Genomic DNA, 22,294 nt, shown 5'->3' with positions numbered 1-22,294 from the left:
GGGAATCATAGACTTCATAAAAGTTCATCCAGTCTATAAGCCACCCAAAACAGCTAAAAATTAAATCCAATTCATGTACATGTTCATTTGATGAAAGTTGAATATTAGCCACAATTTTATTTATTATAATAAACAACACCTACATACATAATTTATCACATTACAAATACTGTAAATTGATCATCATTTGGAACGTGAGGGTTAACAAAAGCAAGCTGTGGTAAAATATGCCAAATAGGACCGATACTTTGGCTATAGTATCATTGAGGCAATAAGAAGCATACATGCAAAAACAGGAACATGTTAAGTTCACAAATATTAAATGTATGCAGCTCCTTATACAAAGAGCCACTTCTATAACAAGATGATACTGTTTAAAAAAAATTATAGAAGTAGGAAGTTTTGTTTTAAAAGTGCCTGTGAAATGCCGACACAATTATGTTCTCTGGTTTTGGTTGCCCTAAAATAGACATTTAAAAAAAAAAAAGAATCATCTTTAAGTAAATTTGAACAAAGTTTCTGAGTTGTAGCAGTCAACTGTTTTCGTCTTTCGCTGAAGTGAAAGTGCACTACCAAACATCAGACAAAAGGGGAAGCCATGCAAGTGCCATTCACTGAATACTATAAAAACATATAGTTATACATGTGTGTAAAATTATTATGGGAATCGTGATTTTATTGTCCAGGAATTCATAGAATATTTAAAGATCAATCCAATATCATTTCTGTATCATCATTTCTGTTGCAAAATTTTACCGAACAACTAAGTCTTCTGGCGACATTATACTGCACACCTGTGCACAATAAGTATCCCAAAAAGTGAGTGACCACTAACATACAATTGTTGGCAGGTGAAGTTGAAAACTGATTGTAAAAAAAAGTCAAGTAACATCTCAAATGAATGTTTCTACCATGAATGTGTCTTTCATTATTACACAATATCAAGCTGCCCAAACAAATGTCGCAGGAAAATCCAAATTATGAACAAGGTTTGCCCTCAGCAAAAGGGTAGTTGTGTTTCGTTGGATAAAAATAAAAATCTAATTTTACAAAAGAGGCTTGCAATGATATGCAATACATGACATATTCACGTATCAGGTCATTGAATTGAATGTATAGGGGCTTGACCATCTATTCGTCTCAATACATGGACGTCTATGGGACAGACCGACTATGTCCTGGTATAGGATTTTACCCTTGCTCAAATAATCAAAATTATAAAATTAAAACAGTTTGGTAATGTAAAGCAAGCATATGTCATAAAATTCAATTATCCACGGTCTGAAACCCCAAAAATCCGTCTTATTTCTGGACAATTAGCCTACATTATATATATACTGGGACAGATGACTGCCAAACTGCCAGATTTGAATTCAGCCAGCAGTAGAACTTCGGAGTTAATAGTCTGGGAGAGTTGTTGATTTCATAGTACAGACAGCCCTATATCACGGTAAAATTAAATAATGAACGATACATGGCGGCAAGGGTAACGAATAATTTATCTATACTAAGTGTTTTATTACGATGAAATAAACTACTGTACAAAACTATTTTACTGAATTCAAGAACAAAACAGTCATGGGAGTTAATCAAAAATATATCAGTGAAGCAGATGTGTTGGCTGAGTTCGACTATAATCCCGGTAAATATTGTAAAACAAGTTTAAATAGCTGCACATCATATTAGCGATTTTGACTCAATGCATGAATTAACTGAATCTTAATTTAGCTAAAGTGTAAACAATTTCATTGTGAGAATATACTCTATTTTAAATTCTTGACATCTTGAATTAGCGAAATTACAGATTAGCAAAATTAGCTGAAATAACATGCTAGCGAAAAAGACATGTTTTACAGTAAGTACTGCCCACGTATCGACACTAAAAAATCGCCAGGCTCTGTGATTGAATGCGGTCAAATAGGGTACCAATCAATGCAATGACCAGTACCGACAGGGATCGAAATACCCTGGTGCACATCGATTATTAGCTAGTGCAAGGAAACTCAAAATATAATGTGCACGCTGTGCATGTAGAAATTAACACAACATTTTCTCATTATATTCACGAAGTCTAAATTAAGTTCAACAAAGATTGTGAGACAACTAGAAAAAATCAAATTCTTTCACAATCGCATCAATCGAGAACCCGTCAATTTTATTTAAAAGTGGTGCATTTCACAACAAGTTAGTGCAGGTAAATTTCAAATTCAACATGCACACTATGCATGCAGGAGAAAATTTCCATTTCAATCCCTGACCGATAAATATTATTACCGCCAAAGATCTACAGAGGACTCTTAATTGGTGTGCCCCCAGTGAGGGTCACATCAGTGTTTAGAAAGAAATGTCTGAAGGATCATTTTAAAATAAAAAAAATTGAAAAATGTTGGGCCTAGGTTACATCTTTGTTTTACCCCTGGAAGGGACAGAAATCAATTTGTTGCTCCACCGTGATAAATCGACTCGGCTAAATTGAAAAAAAACGCAAAATTCATGTGTTAAAAAGTGAATTTCTGTCTGACGACGCGACAAAGGTTCACATACTGTTTAGGAAAACGTGCGATTACTAGTAAACAACACATCGTGTATGTAACGGGAAGAAAATAACAAGCACAACTAACCTGTCGGCCATGTTGTATAATGCAATATGGGTAATATGTAAAGTAGGTCGTATTCGTGAGGTCCTATTTGAGAGCTCACAGATACGACCCAAAGTGGCGTGCGCATAACCCGTCTCTAATTAACAGAATGGAAGATTTCCGAACAGCGCCACCAAGTGGAATTATAGATTGTCAAAGTTTGTCGCGCGGGAGATGTAAATTATGTTGGAATTGACATACCATAATCCAACCTTTTGAAATTTCAGTTGATTTGATTGGTCAACATATACACATATGATCATTGATGAAACTGTTAAAAGAGAAAGTTAAATACTGATTTCAGAGTCTAGTGTTTTGCTTCTCATTACCCAGTTATTGTCTTGAGGGCAGTAGTTTATCCTCAATCACAGTTAATTAGCGAACAATATATGCACGTTTGTTTAATTGACATAATATATTACATAAGTAACATTTTAAGAACAACTTAATATACTAATAAAAAGGCAAATATATATTTATCTTACAAATACTCATTGTTTATTCATTTCAATTCACTTAAGGCAAATATTACCCTGATTTACTTTCTACATGGCAATGAAATGAACTTGCATGCAAGCATCTACACAAAGTAAAATACAATTCTGAAATGATTGTCATTAACTAATAAATTAAGTCTTCTATGTTAGGTTGCAATATTTTACAATATCTTTCTAAATTTGATTTTAATAATATTCATTCATTGTTATATATTACAAATTACTGGATGGAATCAGCATGGATGGATGAATCAATGTACAACTGGGAACAGAATTGAGTGAATGTTCCTTGTATGTCGTTGGGTGTTACCACGTGTGATGTTCAAGTGCTGTGACTAGTATTCTGTTTGCTTGTGTAATAGCATAGTCTTTGTAGTATGTACTGTAAAATACTTTATTTTCACTTGCAGTTTATTTTTTCGTTATTCTCACTGAAGGGCCGATTCAGTGAGAATAAAATACCTTTCATCCTGTATTTTAAAATCAACTCGTTAAAAATCTCCAAATCATCTTTTTAGCGAAAATATTAATTCCGGCTAAATTAAATTATTTGACAGTATCTGATACAGACTTCGCCACTGTCCCATGACATAAGCCACAATAATCACAGCATAGACAATGCACATGCTTTTCTGACCTCGGTTGTATGTTTGGCATCAGCACATTTTGTGAGGTACTCTTTAGTAAAATGATTGGAATTAAACTGTGTAGCATTACAAGGTGAACTTTTATAAATTATTGCTAAGATTTAAAGCAGTTCAAGGTGAAGTCAAATTATGCATTACTCAGCATTTTACTACACACGTATGCAATGTTTTATGGGAAATAGTTTCCCATTGTAAATAATGGAAAACTATTATCACCCTGGAAACTCATTAAATTATACATAATTTTTTTGAAATACTTTCGCAATAGTAGAATCCATATCAATGTCTTTTTCATCCCATAATTCCAAGCAAAATTTTGAGACAATAATCGCACCATAGAAACCAATGTAAAAATACCAGTTTAGTCAATACAAATTATTTACAAAATTTTGCCTGATTGGCTACCCATCCCTGACACGGTAAGACCAATCAGAATTCAGCTTATTTATTGATAGATTTTTTTTTTGTCGTATCAGATTCCGATTTGTATATAATGCCTCGATTCCATTTTTCATGGTAGTTCTGTTTCTTGTATTTTGAAACATTGAACCAACAACAATGAAAATATGATCAACAGCTCAATTGAATTTGTGAGAAATGTTGTAAGACAAACATCGACCTTTATAGCTCGTGACAAAACTAAAACATTTCCAAGTGTACAAGACGACACAACAAAGCAATTACAGCATATACAGCACTCAATGTTTATACAGTGATAAATACTTTTGTATTTCTTCCAATTATTTAAAAAATCCGAAACTGTATGTCAACTTATCAATTTACTTACATTAATTGAGTGTTAGTCGTTGATTCGCAAAATGCCTATATATAAATATAAATATGCTACGAAGCAGGCGATAAAACGGAGACTAAATATTTTCACTTATAAGTGACTATTTAGAGCATAGCTCTAATAATAATGCATTTTATTTTTAGAATTCATTTTAGAAAGTTGTAATATATACAAATATCTTGCATAATGCAAATATGTGGACGGACTACATTCATTCATTGCACACAAAAAGAAACACAGGAATTCACGAGTACAATAAATGACAACAGAAAATACAGTGCAGTTAATAAAAAAATAAAAAACAAGCAGCCTCTCGGCTGAGATAGCTCCGCTGTTAGCAATGCACATTTCAATTAAAGAAGAGAAGATATCATTAGAAAATGAACAATATGCATAGTACTGTATCAATGCAATGGGACTTGCTGTTTTCAACAAGAATTCAAAAATATCATTTTTCACCATAAATGATTGTGGTTTTTAACAAGAAGAAAATATCACTTTTTACCAAAAATGACAAAAATATTCACCAAAATTAGAGAATTAAAGATATCATTACAAAATGAACAAATCTGAGAGAGGTCCACATGTAGTACCTATATATATAATATCAAAGCAATTGGACTTGCGGTTTTTAACAAGAAGTTGGAAATATCACTTTTTACCAAAAATGACAAAAATATTCACCAAAATTAGAGAATTGAAGATATCATTACAAAATGAACAAATCTGAGAGAGGTCCACATGTAGTACCTATATATGTAATATCAAAGCAATTGGACTTGCGGTTTTTAACAAGAAGTCGAAAATATCACTTTTTACCAAAAATGACAAAAATATTCACCAAAATTAGAGAATTGAAGATATCATTACAAAATGAACAAATCTGAGAGAGATCCACATGTAGTACCTATATATGTAATATCAAAGCAATTGGACTTGCGGTTTTTAACAAGAAGTCGAAAATATCACTTTTTAACAAAAATATTCACCAACATTAGAGAATTGAAGATATGATCATGAAATGAACAAATCAGAGAGAGGTCTACCCAAGGTACATATACAACAAGTATCAAGGCATTCAGGCTTGTAGGTTTCAAGAAGAAGTCGAAAAAGTAAAACATTGACACGGACGACGGACGCCGGACGACGACGACGGACAATCACTCATATGATAAGCTCCGCTCGACAAAGTCGACAGCGGAGCTAAAACGTATTCTTACATTTTTTTTTTCTCTCTTGAAAAAGCAAAACAGAAATATTTACAATCAGAATATAGTACTAAATAGGAATAAACATCCACATCTTTTATTTTTCAAAGACATATGCAAATCAGTAGTTATATCACATGATGTATATTAACCAATGACAATAGCCCTAGTGATTATGAATGTGCATTTGCAATGGAATAGCTGTATATTTAAAGGAAAGACTTCATGCATCAGTTTCTTTTCTGTAATTTATATTCTCAATTTAAAATAAAGCAAACAAAAATCACAATTCTTAAAGGGGGGGTGTAATCAAAGATAAATCATGATCCAAAATTGAGATGGAAATTAAAAAGACTAATATTAATTGTCTAATTAGACTGCAATAAAATAATTTGTTTCATTGTTTGATAAAGGGTATTGTACATTTAGGACAGAGAATCATAAATGAAGAAACCAGAAGAGTCTAATAATAGCCATCTATTCTCCCTCACAGTAATTAGCTGTGTTTTGTGGTGCGGGTTCTGCTACAGGTGGGGCAGTTGGCGCTGCAGGCGTCGTACGCGCAAAACTAGGTTCTGTGCATACAACTGGAGGAGGTAGTGGTGCGGGCATGCTGACTGGCATGCTGACTGTTGGTGGTGATGGAACCATTTCTGCTGGCGTGTCTTGTTGTTGAAGCGCTGGGGGCGCTGTCTGCATCAAGATGGGAGGGGATTGAAAGCTTTCATTTGTGCTTGCAAGAACTCTTTTCGGTTGTACTTGTGAAAGTTCTTTTAGGGGGCCGACTGCTGCTCGGTTTTCATTCCCAACCAATGATAGCGGAGTTACTATCTCTGATTTTGGAACATACCATTGCAGACACATTGCAACGCTTTCCCTCATCAGAGGAGCTGACGCCGCTCGACTTCGCCGGAGATTAGTGAGTGATGTTTTTCTGTCGTACACTGAAGGAATTGCTGTGTTAATATACTGATGCGTCTTCACAAATGGTACTGGTCGGTCCTCCACATCTCCAGTGTTCATATTCGTGTTTACTCGAGGGTTAGGCTGTAAATGTCTATGTACAAAGCGATACGTGGTCAACGGCCTCTCATCAATGGGCGGTTTCGGATCAATAGGCATAGCTGTATTAGGCCTCCTGACTGAGTTTATTAAAATCTGTGGAACACTTCGCGATGTCGCCCCCGTCTTGTAGTCATTCCTGTACGAGGATACTGATGGACCAGCGCTCTTAATATCCTTGGCATGGGGTACCCAGGCGATGAAATCTGGTTGATAGGCACCTTTTTGCTTAACTTCTAATTTTTTCTTTCCCAATCCCTGAGAATATACAAGAGAAATAATTTATCACAAATTATTTCATTAGTTATATAAACAAGCAGCCTGTCGGTTGAAATAGCTCTGCTGTTAGCAATGCACATTTCAATTACAGAATTGAAAATATTATCACTCACAAAATGAACAAATCTGAGATTGTTTCACATAAGGTACCTATATGTATAATATCAAAACCATAAATTTGCAGTTTTTAACAAGAAGTCAAAAATGTCACTGTTTACCAAAATGACAAAAATATTCATCAAAATTAATGAATTGAGCATATCATCACAAAATGAACAAATCTGACAGAGGTACCTAAGGTATAATATCAAAGTAATCTCTCTTGTGGTTTTCAACTAGAAGTTGAAAATACCATTTTTTACCATAAATGACAGAAATACTCACCAAAATTAGAGAATTCAAGATATAATCATAAATTGAACAAATCTAAGTGAGATCTACACAAGGTACATACACACCAAGTATCAAAGAAATCAGATTCGTAGTTTTCAAAAAGAAGTCGAAAAAGTAAAAAGTTGACACAGACAATGACGGGACAATCACTCATCTGATAAGCTCTGCTCGACAAAATCAATAGCAGAGGTAAATACTCAATAAATGTTTATACCGGTATATAAAATGCAAACTTCTATTGTAAAACATGCAGCACAATGGGATATGAATGGAAACATTATGAAGAAAAACACTTGCAACAACAGGGTATGTGGTATTAGAACAATAATTTCATTCATTCCTTAAACGTCAATATGTTCATTACTGCGATAACTAAGAATTCTGTAAAGAGAATGTTTACAATATTCACAATACATGTATAATGTATGCTCTAAAGTTGGGAGTGACAATGTACACACACAAAAAAATAAATAGAATAAAAATTAATTAAAATTAATTAATTAAAAACTTTCCCAAAATAGATGCATTTAATTATTTTAAATGTCTTATATTTTTATTCTAATTTTAAAATTATTCTGTCATTTGGATTTTCCATGAAACTGAATTTTTTTTTCCTTTAAATTCTCAAATTTTTATTTAACAGATGTGCGCTGTGCAATGACCAGAAACCAAATTATTTTAATCTAGGCATCATTGAGGACAGGTTTCTAAGCATTAAAGCATTAAAATGAAAAAAAATTGCTGGGTTAAAGCTAATTTGCTGATTCTTTGGAAAACATGCAATGTTTTTTTTATTTCAATAAAAAGAAAAGTGGGGAATCAATGGTAATAGTACATATTTTAACATAAAGCAATTTATTACAACAATGGCAACGCATGATGTATCTAAAGTTAAAATCGATTTAGGAGTTGAATAAAAGCAGCTATAAAAAATAATCCCTGGTAATCTGCAGATATTGGAGATTAGTAGTGAATCGATATATACTTAATATCGACCCTGTTTTTATCTCTTAGTACACTGAATAACATTCTTGTGTTATTGCATTACTTGATAAATAAATAAAAGTGAAAAATGATTTGTGCAAGCATTATTGCTGGAAAAAAAATATAATTCTATAATTGTTGTAATCCATTTAATTAGAATTGTTTGTTTATTTATTTATTTTTCTCAAAAATATAAGCTTGGTTTATTAAAGAAATATAAAGTTAGCTTTGTGTCGATTTTTTAGATTCACTTATTCATATTTTGGCTAGACTTTTATTATCCCTTGTTTCGCAAACCCGCCAAATGAACAGGAGCCGAAAATGAAATAAAAATAAAATATTATTTCAGCGTAATTTCTCGCACCTGTCGACTTTTAAGTGCAAAAAATTGCTAAAAAAAATTATTTTTATTTTCATTTTGTTTCAGCCCGCCGCATAACAAAACCAAGATCCTTTTTTTGTGGAAGTATCATGATCAAATTACCGAAGTCTCGCGCAGATCAGAAACAAGGTGATACATGGAATAAAATTTTATTTCATTTCTTCTCTTTGATCAATGATCTCACTTAAATCTAATGGGAAAAAAAGAATTAATTTTTTTTTTTCCCGTCCTCCTCAAATAAATTGCCATATAAAAACTCAAGAAACAAGGAATAAAAAAAGTCTGGTCTTAAAAAAAAATCAACCAAAATCTTGAAACATGTCTGCTTGAACTATATATAGTTGCACATTTTATCTAGGGTAGTCTTCCAATTATTTACGAACAATACATGAATAATAAATAGGACGTGAATTTCTATAAAAAATATAAGTATTGCATTTCGGAGTGGCAAATGTTTTTTTGTCCAGTAAGAGGAAAAGTAAAAGTGTTGTGCTGCAAATAACAACAGTGTAATTACAATGGCGATGAACATTCAACTTGAAAACACAATAGAGACAATAGGCATTGTTTATGATCTCCTTCATGATGCTATGGAAACTCAACAAGGTTTTCTGAAAAGTCGACCAGCAACGTGAGATGAAGCGACGTCACCTTACGATGACCTACAATTTTATTTTTTAACATTTCAAATTATTTGTTTAACAATAGTTTTCATAAAATGACAAACTTTTAAAATATTGAGACATGGTATAAAAATAATATTACGAATGCTCAATATATCTATAATGAATATTTACACGTTAGATGTGTAATGTATATAAATCAAAGACGTTGATGTGTTGTTTTTTTATTTGATTTATTCCTTAAATGAAAACATTAACAAATTATTCCAGTTGTGAAAATAAAATAGAAACCTACTTTGAGAAAGTTTATAAAAAATTATTATTATAAAAAAGTTATTATATACAACCATAGAAGTGTGGGCTCCAGTATTTTGAGAATATGTACGTAATACTGTTTACAATCAGAAAACTTGTTTCAATCAGAAAAAGGTTTCAATTTCCCTAGCAAAAACTTTTTTTTAAATATTTTTAGGAAAAAAGAGGGCATGTGCTGTGTTAATGTGCAGTTTTGGGTTGCTAAGATTGAATACTCAAAACCACCATTCTCCTTGTGAAAATCACAAGTGGATTAATTTGAATCAAAGTGATGTTGACATTTCTAGACTTTTGTTATACAGATTGGCTATAAAATGAATAAATGTATTTCACTAATCAGATAACAAGTAGAGTTCACTTTATCTGGCCTAATTAGGAACTTAGTTTAAAGTCATACTAATGTGCATTAAAATCACTGGAAAATCAGCAGAAATTGAGTTTGGCTTTTACCAAAGCATTCTTTAGACTTTAGCAGTGGTTTGACATTCAATGTTTTATCTGACATTTATCAGGCACTGTATACAGGAAGTGACATCACATGCTATTAGGCCAATTTGATTCACTCTCTGTCTGCCATTAGAGGCATTGTATCCAGGAAGTGACATCACACTATAATGGACCAACTTGATTCACTCCTAGCAGACAGAAAACTGAAAGAGCCTGCTTTAAACTGAAACTTCCCGATTGAAAGTATTTGTTGTTATATTTTGGTAGGTTAATTCAGAAATGACCAAATTCATTCAATATTAAAATTGTGTTTAATCACAATTAGATTCACAGAACGTACATTTACTGTTTTGTAATTTAGCTGACATTATGAATTCTTGTACGTTTATTCCAATTCTCAATGGAAATATGCAAATGATTTTACTACTATAAAAGTCTATAATTACATTATAATTAGTGGTTCTACACATATACATGTTAGATTTCTTTTAAACTTTTCTGTAAAAAACTACCGGTATATTATATATGGCAGAATATATCCCACCAATATTGTTAATATATATATATGTACATATATATATATATATATATATATACCGGTATATATATATTTTTTATTTTTATGTTAAATTTTGACTAAGGTAGTTCAATCTGTCATTGTCTTTTACACATTTAAGTCATCACAAAGCACATGTTGGAAAGCAAGCATTGTACACATATGCAACCAATATCGAACACAACACGTTGTGATGAGTATGGTGATTTAAACAAAGCTTAGAGAAAACAAACAGATTTTATAAATCACAGCAATATTCTAATATTGCTTTCTGTTTTCTAACTTGATTCAAAAAACATTTTTAACAACGTTCTCAAATAAAAGGCGTTGTGACGGCTTATTTTGTTCAGTGAGAACACTATAAGATCACCACCATACATTGTACAGTGTACGTAACAGTAATATCCAGTCAAATCTGAATACATTCAATATATTATACTGTATTGATTTCCTGTGCAGACAATTTTTTTTATATTGACTATTTCCTTACTAACATATTCAGAATACCTAACACTTAAAAGTATGACTGTCTGCGATTATAAAACATGGAAATTTGAACATTTTTCAACATTTTTATTTTCGTGACGTCAAAATCTACCAATATTGAATTACGAGTGTGAAATTGGGGATTCCATGCTGGAGAAAATATTGAAAAAGTCCATACCTCTTTTAGCAAGTATATACTAAAGGCACTTGAACTGCTGCTGAAAACCTTTAGAATGTCTTGTATTGTTAAATATTGGTTAAACATCCAGGATTGTGACAAGATATTAAATGTTGTTATAATTACCAATTTGAAATAAATGAAAGAGGTTATACATGCTGGGCATATAACCTAATAGAATTGCTGTTTAGTTTTGGTCTCGGTATAACTTGGGATATACAAGGGGTCGGCAATGTAAATATGTTTGTGTCCACCTTTAAACAAAGATCGTCTGATATTGCTGCACAACAATGGTCAATCAGTTTGCAATCCTTTTCCATGCTTGACACCTATAGTCTCTATAAAAATTATCGGGTTTTAAAGAAATATCTGTTCTCTATCAATAACAATTTTCTCAGGAGTTCCGTATGCAGATTTCGTGTTTCTTGTCACAGATTTCACATCAAGAGTGGTAGGGCGGTAAATATTCCCAGAGAAAGAAGAATCTGCACTTTATGTACTTTACAGAAAGTGAAAACAAAATATAAAAATAAATTTTCATTTTTGTTGCGAATGTCCCTTTTACAAACTTTTGAGAGAAAAATTTCTTCCCCCTTACTATTACAAATACCCATCAAAAATTAAATTTATTTCACTTTTAAATTCTCATAACCCAATTGTGCTTCAGTCTTTATCAAAGTATATACTCTAATGTTTCAAATTAAGAGACAATATTATTTCCAATGTTGATTAAGATGGCATGATCATTCCTTTGATTTTATGGACTTTTTGTTGAATATAAGGCCAAAAGCCTACAATACTGTAATAAAATAAATATATATTACTGTGGAATACTTTCTTTTCGCTGGAATTAATTTTTTCGCTGAAAAGGCTTCTTGGGCGTTTTGTATGGAATTTATTTTTCACTGATTTTTGATGAGTGTAATGTGAAATATAGAAAACAAAGTATATTCGCTGGATTTTATTTTCACGGAATCATCCCTTCAGTGAAAATAGCGAAAATAAATTCCAAGCGAAAATATATTATTCTACAGTATTGGAAAATGAAAATAAATAAATGAACAGTGCAATTAGTTATCGCAGTCCAATAATGTTTATTAGTTTGTATCATGTTATCTCTTGCTCTCGTTTTCCACTTGTATATAAACATTTTTCTTTCATTTAATTTTAAATATTCATTTCAATATATATATATATATATCAAATGCAAATTAATAAAATTACATGATGTACATAAATAAAAAGATAACACCATTTTAAAGCAAGTAAATTGTTGTAAATAAAAATTGTAATGATCAAAATAAATAATGGTTTACTTTAGTGGTGACCTCTGAATGTACTATTAACAAAATGACAAGCAATTTAGAAAATTTAGCAACAAATAATGTCAATTATAACGAGAATTTAAATTTAAAAAACTACAATGGCAATATAAACTCAAATAATTATTGCACACAGCAACATGTCTGATTACCATAGTGTTTATCATTGTCATGGAAACAGTTGCTCCGCATTTCACACACTTTATCAGCTCTGAAGTGGAAGCATCACAGCAGGAGAAATAAACCTTCAAATTTATGAGAAAGATTTGTTTATAAAATGTCAACATGCATGTAAACCCATTTTACTTGTTGATCTAGCAGATAGTAAATGTATGATCTATTTTATAATTTTAACTATTATTACAACTATTCTTTTATCATCATTATGTTGCCATGGCAACTATGCAATTGGGGGGGGGGGGCTAAACACAGACACTATAAATGAATGCAAATACAACTGAAGTGAGACATGTAGCATTATGTATTGTAATTAAATTTGATTTAATCGTTAAAGCTGTCAGCTTTAAATCAACTTAAAACATTGCATTTAGAGTGCAGAAGATCGTTTGCTTTTATGGAAGAATGGGTAGGATTTCGAACAATCTTTTGTATATATTTCTGTTTTTTTATCTCAAAAATGTTACACAATTTTATTATTAAGGATGTAATGTTTGATCACTATTTTTTTTCAAATATATATTGCAGTTGCCATGGTAACATAGTTACAATGAGTACATGAATGGAAACTCCTTAGTGTGGCCCAAAAGTATGAATATAAATTACTGTTAAACCTTTCCTGATTTGATATCATTTGCAGAGATTAAACTCATCGTGACCTAGTCCATGTTTAAAGAACCTCATAGCAGTCAAACGTTCAATGCGACTACCTGTATGAATTAAACTCTGGTGACACAGTTGCTGGAATTCTCTGTCTTCTCAGACTTGTAAAAATCAAATGAAATTAATGTGGTTTACAATACAAAATATATGGCTATAGTCTGCATATACTGTCAGTTAAGATTCAAATCAAGATTGTTCAAAACCTAGACAATTAAAGCAATTAAAGCGTGGGCTGTAAAATGAGAATCAATTATTCCTTGAGAAAAATTGTGGAATATGAAAAGTCACGTCCATAATTTCTACGGCATTCAAATGAATTCTCTATGCTTGGTAACCACTATTGCATCCTCGCTTACAGAAAAACTAACGACAAATTATTCATATTACAATTCTATGTATTTTATTTTACTTTCCTATATTGGTTTCTGTTGGTTAAACGATTTGGACTCTACGACTGGATACAGAATGTGTTTGTTGGCAACACGGTCGGACCATCATGCATAATGGCCAAAGTAAATTCATCAAGACAACAAAAATAGAAGTATGGGATCATTCCAACTGATGTAGCACATTGTCGCTGACAACACTCAATTGTCACATTATCAATGAAAAAAATCTTTAATTACCAAAAATCTTGGAGAATAATAGATTTTCACAATCAGTGATCCCAAACCTTTTGACAAGGATACAGAGAAAGGTTCTTAAATGTAGTGAGGCGAACACTGTTCAGTACAAACAAAGCATACAGACACTTTTATTTGACTTGCCTCCCGTTGAATGCCCCCGAAAAAAAGCTACACTAAAGATAAAGTTTCAGGCTGCGGTCCTTTTATGCGAAACAGACACGCTACTGACGTATTAGCCTACAAAAACAACACTCAGTAAGCCGTCACTTAGTTACCTGAGGCAGCTATGAGTTGTATTATTTAGCTCGACCGAACAAAACAGTTACATCAGCCTCCAGTGAAAAAAAAAATGGATCCTGACTCCACAAATTTTGTTTTAAATCATGGCGAATTCAACAATCTAATTCAAAGCCAACAATATAATTGTTGTTTTTACACAAGAGTGGCCACATTTTCTATATTATTCTTCATAGTCAGACCTTGCCTTTTGAAAATGGTTGGAGAGTGAAAAATAGCTCTCATAAAAGCACTGAGGCCTGTTAAGGGATATATTTTGCACGAGCGAATTACACTGTATTCGTATTTTTCCAGGCAGTTAATAGTATGTACTTTCTGATTATTTTCTAGAACTGTGAATTGTAAAAGTATTAAAATTAATTAAGTTTTCCATTTCTAAATTTCCATCACATCTATAAGTCAATAACCTCATTGCCTCCTACCTTGATCCGAACAATGAAAAGGGTAATAAGTACGCTGCTAAGTTAAAAACTAAAGTTGTTTGCGTTAACCAAACAAAACAGTTGGCAATGAATGATGTTGTTTTTTACCCCGTGTTGATAGACTATTATAAGCACTCAATGTATATTCAAGACTGTGTTGTTCCTGCCACAACATTACCACTTTAAATCTATTCACAGTTAAATCCAACACTGGTAACTATGGAGGATTGTTTATTTTTAAATACCCGGTACCATATATACTGAATTACCCAGTATGTATAAGGTGTGGGGGTGTGTTCATTTCAAGTTTATAAATTACAGAACAAAAATTACATCAATATAAATTGTGATCATTGTTTCCCGTACAATCAACCAATTAAAACAAATATCAAGTTATTCATTATTTTTTGATTATTAATATGTATAGGGACTATAGAGGATAAGATAAATTTATATGTGTGGTTACATATATATATATATATACCATATTTCTAATCTTTAATAATTGCATTTATTGTACACTGAATCAGTAAAATCTTTTTCATTACTTAAATCAATCACTGAACAGGGCGTGTATTTACTCCTGCAAGTAAAATTAAAACATTCATGGGGTAATGACTGGTTACCAGGTAGATCATATCACACTGCACGCTAAGATTTATAACATCTGCATATTTGATACACTGATAGAGTTTATGAGCAAATTTTTTTAGATCATTTTTAGACTTGTCATGCGCACACTCAAAATAAATCTATTAATTTTCGAGTCTCCCCTATAATAAATAAATAGTAATAAATTTTATAATAAACTCAAATATAAACTGAATCCGTTATTCTTGACACGAAAGCAATCATTTAAAGCACGTTGGTCGTCGCGCAGCGCGTGTTCGAATTTCATGTAAATAAACAATGTATTTTACACACGTTGTATACGTCGCTAGGAGTCCCATATCGAACATGATGCGGCACGACGACTGCCGCCCTTTAAATAACATTAATATTCCATGCTATACAAGATGAGTTTGAATTACAATAACCATTATATACTGTTTAATTTTTACTTCTACAAATTTATTTTGTGATTTGGGTTTTTATGGTTATCAGTAAAGACAAAATTTCAGAGAGTCACTGACACTCAATTTTACTGACTTAAAAAACAAACAAACTCAAGTACATTTGTTAACAGTAGCACTGTCAAGATCAATAAATTTAAACAACACTCGTTGATTTTGATTTAAATTAAATTTAAGGGCGACATAATCATTGCACTATGCTATGTTCAATGTGAGTCCCATGCGACGCATACAACATATGTTAAATAAATGCTCTGTGTGTCTACTACTAGTATATGCCAGTTTAAAATAAAATGAAAAATTATTAAGTGTTTTTGAAAAGTTGTAACGTATAGGTAACTTGTATCCAAGCTGCTTGTCTCTTAATTGAACTGGAATAAGAAACAACAATAAGGTATTGTTATTTAGTGTACAATTTTAGTTTACCACTAGAGCTAACCCTAAGTCAAACCTGACAAGACCCACAAATATATATTAATCTTCCCTGCATTGCGGTCAACCTCTATCCGTAACAGGCTTACACAGAAAAGACTTAGTATAATTTAATACAGTCAGGACTCAACTTCTTAAAGCTAAGGCATAATATACAAAAAAAATGCCTAACAATGACACATTCAGTCATCCCATTAAAAGGAACGGATTCCATCAAACACAAGGCTGCCACGATTGCTAAGTCTTCCTATATTTACAATAGAATAAAAGTCTGATATGGGCACGTGCATTTAAGAGCCTGCGACAACAATGGGGATGGGTGTGTCTTGTAGTCCGACTATTGTTAGGAAGTCTAGTTTACTTGACAAGTGAGGACTCAGGGTCTATATAATATAAGAATAAAATAGAATACGCTGATCAGCTGTTAGGTAGTATCAAAACGTTACCAGGGAGACTTAAAAAGGGTGTGATTTTAAATGTAATGTATGCATTCGAAGACAAATATATTTTTCAAATTTGAAAAAAATCATTGTCAACTGACAAAAAAAAAAATAATCAAGTTATAATCTGAACTAATTTGGGTCACTGTTGAAGAAATAGTCCCCGTTATATACAAAATGATAGGCATAGGGATACTAAGACCCTGTGACAATACAAAACCTAGGCAGGTGACAGAAGGTCCGGCAAATTTCAAACGCCATTTAAGTTACTCTGCATTAAAATGTCCGGTAATCGTTCATTTCACACATTACTGTCCTGTATTTTCAATTAGAGGGAGAGAATGATAAAATCTTCAAATGCCACGAACATTAATTGCTAACCTTTTCACCACCAAAATTTCTCGCCAAAATTTGTCTGTACTTTTTTCTTATATTCTTCAACATTCCTGGAAATTAACCCTATATTTGGAGGCCAACAGACAAAATTTGAGTAAATTTTCAGATTTTACTCAAAAAATTGGGCCATTTTTGTCCCAATCTTCTGTAGGAAAGGTCAGACTATAAACAGGACTATTTTGTGAATTTGTGATGAAATGAGGGAACTGGTGGTGAAACGGTTAACATTAGTGTGTGCATATCCAGGTTCTAACAAATTGCAATAACCTGTATACAACTATCCGATAAATGATAAAACATTTAGACATTTAAGTTTGCTGTGCACTTATTTTAATTACTTATGTCCCCTGAAGACCTGTCCTTGTAACAACTCTATTGAATGACTGACAATGTCCCAACCATTGGAACTGATCAATAGTTCCAAATCAGTATAGTGTATCATCGGTAGTGTACTCTTAATATTTCAAACGATTCTAAAATTCCAATGCTACTAAGTAACATTGATGCTCTTAATGAATGTGATGTTTATAATGATTTATTGTTTTAATATGAGCATAGCAACAACAGCTGTGTTCTCTGTGTGTTTGATGGGTGATGTAAACTCTACAGTACAATTTGGGCGTATCTTAACTTACAAGTTGGATTTTGGCTTTGCTTTGCATGCAGACTGTCAAGCCTACACTCTATGTGCGTTTGATTGATGCTTGCATGCAGACTGTCAACTCTGTGTTCCCTGTGAATTTGACAGGTGATTCAATCCAGAACCTCAACTTGTAACTATACTGACAGCTTCTACATTTTCATTCTACTTCATTTCTAGTTCAAAACCCCATATTTTTCTTTCACCAAAATTTGCACAATTTATGTATTTTTCAATTATTTCTTTTATTAATGTTGGATCATTGTTTTATTGATCATTGTCTATAATTTTTTTTTAAATATGGAAAAAAATTATGCGTAATCTTTGTGTGTGTGTGTGAAAGGTAACAAGAAAATTTTGACTAACCTATTATAAAGGATATAAAGTAAATCAAACATATGTGTATGTTAATTGTATGCAAATTAGTTAGATGTATTATTAAAGGTTGCTCAAACCTGTTTCCTGGACATAGAGGGTTTGAAGTGGACAATACAAGAGTTTTAAAGCGAGAACACGTTCTATCCCCCATGTGTAAGTATAGGACAAATTACTAAAACTGTTGTATCTTTTATAATAGGTCCAAAACCCCCCATTTTTAATTTTTTTTTTAATGTAGTTTTAGACATTGCTTCATTACCTGAAGGTTTAAAAAACTGCAAAGATAAACCTCATGATGTAATGATGTTTTACATTTCCCCCATAGAATCCCATGTATTAACTCAGTAATCTATATTCAGTAATATCACATTATCACATTTTTTTTCCCATGTATGACTTTGTATAGTAAGGCCAGACCTTTTTATTCCTTGTTTCGCGAGTTTTTATAAGGCAACTTTTTTGAGGAGGGCGGAAAAAAAATAAAATTAATTCTTTTTTTGCATTAGATTTGTGTGATTCTCAAAGAATTGTAAGTGAAATCATTGATCGGAGAGAAGAAATGAAATAAAATTTTATTCCATGTATAACCTTGTTTCTCATCTGCGTGAGACTTTGGTACTTTGATCATGATACTGCCACGAAAATGCAACTTGGATTTGTTATGCGGCGGGCGGTAAAAAAAAATGAAGATAAAAATAATATTTTTTTAGCATTTTTTTGCGCTTACAAGTCGGCGGGCGCGAGAAATTACGCTGAAATAAAATTATATTTTTATTTCATTTTCGGCTTCTGTTCATTCGGCGGGTTCGCGAAACAAGGGATAATAAAAGTCTGGCCTAATAAGTAATCTATTCGCAAAACATAAAAATAAATAAACCCAGAGACTTTTGTGAAACTGTAATGAGAAGCCTTAATGGCCATTCAGACACTACTTGCCAGAATAGAATTAGGATTAAGGCCTTGCATACCAATAATTATAGGCAAGATTTGAAAGGCATTTTACTGAACCCAGAGCTTAGATGGAGTTGAGTCTAACTGAATTATTAGTCGTCAAATACTAATTGAAATCATCATTTGTGAATTCAGTGACACATGATAATGTACTATTGTCAGCCTACACACTTTGTTTACTTCACCCATTTTTTCCATTATAATTATTAATGGTCAATTTAATCATTTATGGAAAATTCAATTCATTCGAAATAAGTCATATAAATTTTTCACTTGCAAAATATTAACAAACGATGGAAAAGTTGCTATTTATTTGAATCCATTATATTCTTGGTAAATCTCACATGCTGGATAAAAACAAAGTGTTAGTAACATTTAGATATGAATGAGTTTTACTACTTACATCTTGGAATGAAGTTACTGTGTTCAGAAATGAAAACCGATTGTCGTGCTTCGAGAAGTTATGAGTAGTTGGTCTCTCCTGTTGGAAATCAAAACAAAAACAAAAATGAGTTAGTTATACAGATTTAAATAATATGATATTTCAGCCTTACTTTTTACTTTCAGTATCTTATCCAGAATTTTTCAACATAAATTGCAAAACGAAAAATTTGTTTCTAGTTGCCATAATGAGTATCATGTTATATATTCTAGAAACTTGTAACCAGAAATACATTTTTTTTTTTTAGTGGGTGGCTTTTACATACATTTTCTAGATAAGAGTACACAGAGTTATGTTGAATATACATTTTTTTTTTTAAATATTATAAATTCAATTTATGAATTCATCTCTAACACTTATGGCCACCTGTTGACTACACTTCAGAATGTCTGAGCACTTTGAGAGTCTTCTTCTGTAAGTACGGGACCTATGCAACCGCCACCTGGTTGATATTGATTCCACTATCTATACGACAGAATTCCTGCGTATTTAAGCAATTGTATATATATATATATATATATATCCCCAAGCTCTTCCAAAAGGTGAAACAATCAAAGTGTCACAGTTGTCGTGCAGTGTGAATTTATCTGTAAGCTAACTGTGTATTTCATACATGTTATGTTATGTCACATGGTTATGACGAATATTGATAACCACAGCACTTTTAGTAATACACAGATTTACATGTCATGTACCAATCTGGTCAGTAATATAGAAATATGTCGGTAGATCTTTTCAAAAAGTTCAGATAATTAATTCATTGATCATTTTAGTCAAAACACTTTTACATGTGATTTATATTGGTCATTAACACTGAAAATAAGTAATAGCTGTTATCACTGATAAATATGTTGAATATTTTTCCCTTTTATAATATATTTTGGTTGCTGCACATGCCAAAATAATTCTAAAAAGCACAATGGAGCCACATTGACATAGCAATCCAGAATCCGAGTTCATGAAAACACAACTTTAGTGATAAACTATCATTTATAAATAGAGAAATCTGAACAACGATTAAAGACTGGGGAATTAACAGAATAGACTCATATCTTTGGTAGAAGATAAGAAAATAGGTAGATGTTATTAGGGTTCACTTAACAGTCAACAATGTCTGGAGAAATCTGACTACTACGTAGTTGTGTTACCTGCTGTTACGGTAATGGTATGGTATCACTGTGAATGTATTATTAATGCTACTGGTCACCCCAAAATGATATGATGTGTTGATAGAAGGATCAAAAATAATAAAATTATTATGTCGTGAATAAACAATTTAACAATGTGTTATTATAAAAGTTACAATATATAATACCGGTAAGTTATAAATATATACCCACGCATACGAATTATTTCTCTCTTCTCAAACTATCTTATGCCGCACTCTTGTTGTGAGTGAATTTAAAGTATCGGGGTCAAACGTAAATTTTTTATTCGTACTAAGGTTGCTCTGACCAGTCTCTTTTATTGTACATCCCATGCACCGACAACGTTGTTTTTCATATATTTTTTTTATAAGCATGGCCCTGAATCTCCCGGCAACGTAACAACAATCGTCACGCCATGTTGTTGTCAAAACTTATACAGCATTCCATTGACCAATCATATGGCAACTGAACCGAAACATTTAACTTTGGTTTTCTCGTATATGAAAGGTATGGCACGGGTCGAGGCGATCGATCGCAACTTGCAAGAGCGTGGTGCCGAATAATGGAAACTTACCGAAAGGCGCCTCGAAAACTTCATTGGCGGTGACGGTTTGGCCTGCATTCGATACTCGTTAACGAAGTCATTTCGCATCTTGCTCCGAAAGTGGCCATGGAAGCCAGATGGATACTGTGAAAAACAACATAAGAACTTGTTCAGCACGTCGGGTCGACATTTTGTGTATTGACATTACTGTGACAGAACAATCTCTTCGACTGGATCGAAATCCAATTATTTGTCAGCTTACCCAGCTTCCTTGCGTGCTCGCAGCCATCGTTGCCCGGTACTCTGATGTGGAAGGCAGGTAATATCTCTTTCTTTTTTGCAGCTGCTCCCTTCTCGATCACCTTGACTGAAGCTTTAGTGGTTTCCAACGGGCATGGTAATCAGATTGCGGAAATAAACACAACGCCGTAACCAGAAAACAGAATACTATTAGCCCTTTTGTGTGGCTAGCCAATAAAACAACGCGAATGACCCCTTCAACCGTCAGTCATTCGGAAATGGGGCGTGCCTCGTTCGAAATAATTTATTTAAATTTTATGTTAATTTTATTTGCGCATGCTCAATAAAGAGGGTCATGAACTCAGAAGTTTACGTTTTCAAAGTTTACAGTTCTAAACATGCATTTGGTAAAGCAACCAGAAAATCCGACTGGATAACGTAACTGAGGTTTGTACGAATGTGTACAAATTTACTTGCAGTGAATAGGTAAGACGTTCACAATTTTGGTCTCGAATCTGAATGTCGAGTTCGGTTCATAAAAACTAACCGAAATCATGCCCACTCAGGCTGTCGTCTGCAACTTGCAAGATGCTAAAATTTTTGTAAAACATAAC

General features: G+C 32.5%; 1 protein-coding gene across 1 annotated transcript; it reads right to left on the bottom strand.

The window, feature by feature from the left end:
- Positions 1–3,114: 3,114 nt before the first annotated feature.
- Positions 3,115–21,975, bottom strand: LOC100371168 (uncharacterized). Its single transcript, XM_002738318.4, has 4 exons — positions 21,703–21,975; positions 21,471–21,584; positions 19,710–19,787; positions 3,115–7,104 (listed from the first exon to the last, which is right to left on the bottom strand). Exons 1-4 carry the CDS (start codon positions 21,727–21,729, stop codon positions 6,262–6,264), a joined length of 1,062 nt encoding a protein of 353 aa, XP_002738364.1. The 5' UTR covers positions 21,730–21,975; the 3' UTR covers positions 3,115–6,261.
- Between the last annotated feature and the right edge of the window lie 319 nt (positions 21,976–22,294).

The sequence above is a fragment of the Saccoglossus kowalevskii genome, chromosome 3 (assembly GCF_978046115.1).
Source record: "Saccoglossus kowalevskii chromosome 3, keSacKowa6.1, whole genome shotgun sequence".
NCBI classification, from domain to species: domain Eukaryota; kingdom Metazoa; phylum Hemichordata; class Enteropneusta; family Harrimaniidae; genus Saccoglossus; species Saccoglossus kowalevskii.
The sequence above is the reverse complement of the archived record's forward strand: the minus strand, read 5'-3'. Positions and strand labels throughout refer to the sequence as shown.

Coding starts and splice junctions, on each gene's coding strand:
- LOC100371168 (XM_002738318.4), bottom strand. CDS start 21,729: ATGGCTGCGAGCACGCAAGGAAGCTGG. Junction 19,788..21,470: donor AGTTTTCGAGGCGCCTTTCG/GTAAGTTTCCAT, acceptor GATTTCCAACAG/GAGAGACCAACTACTCATAA. Junction 7,105..19,709: donor CAGTAACTTCATTCCAAGAT/GTAAGTAGTAAA, acceptor GTATATTCTCAG/GGATTGGGAAAGAAAAAATT.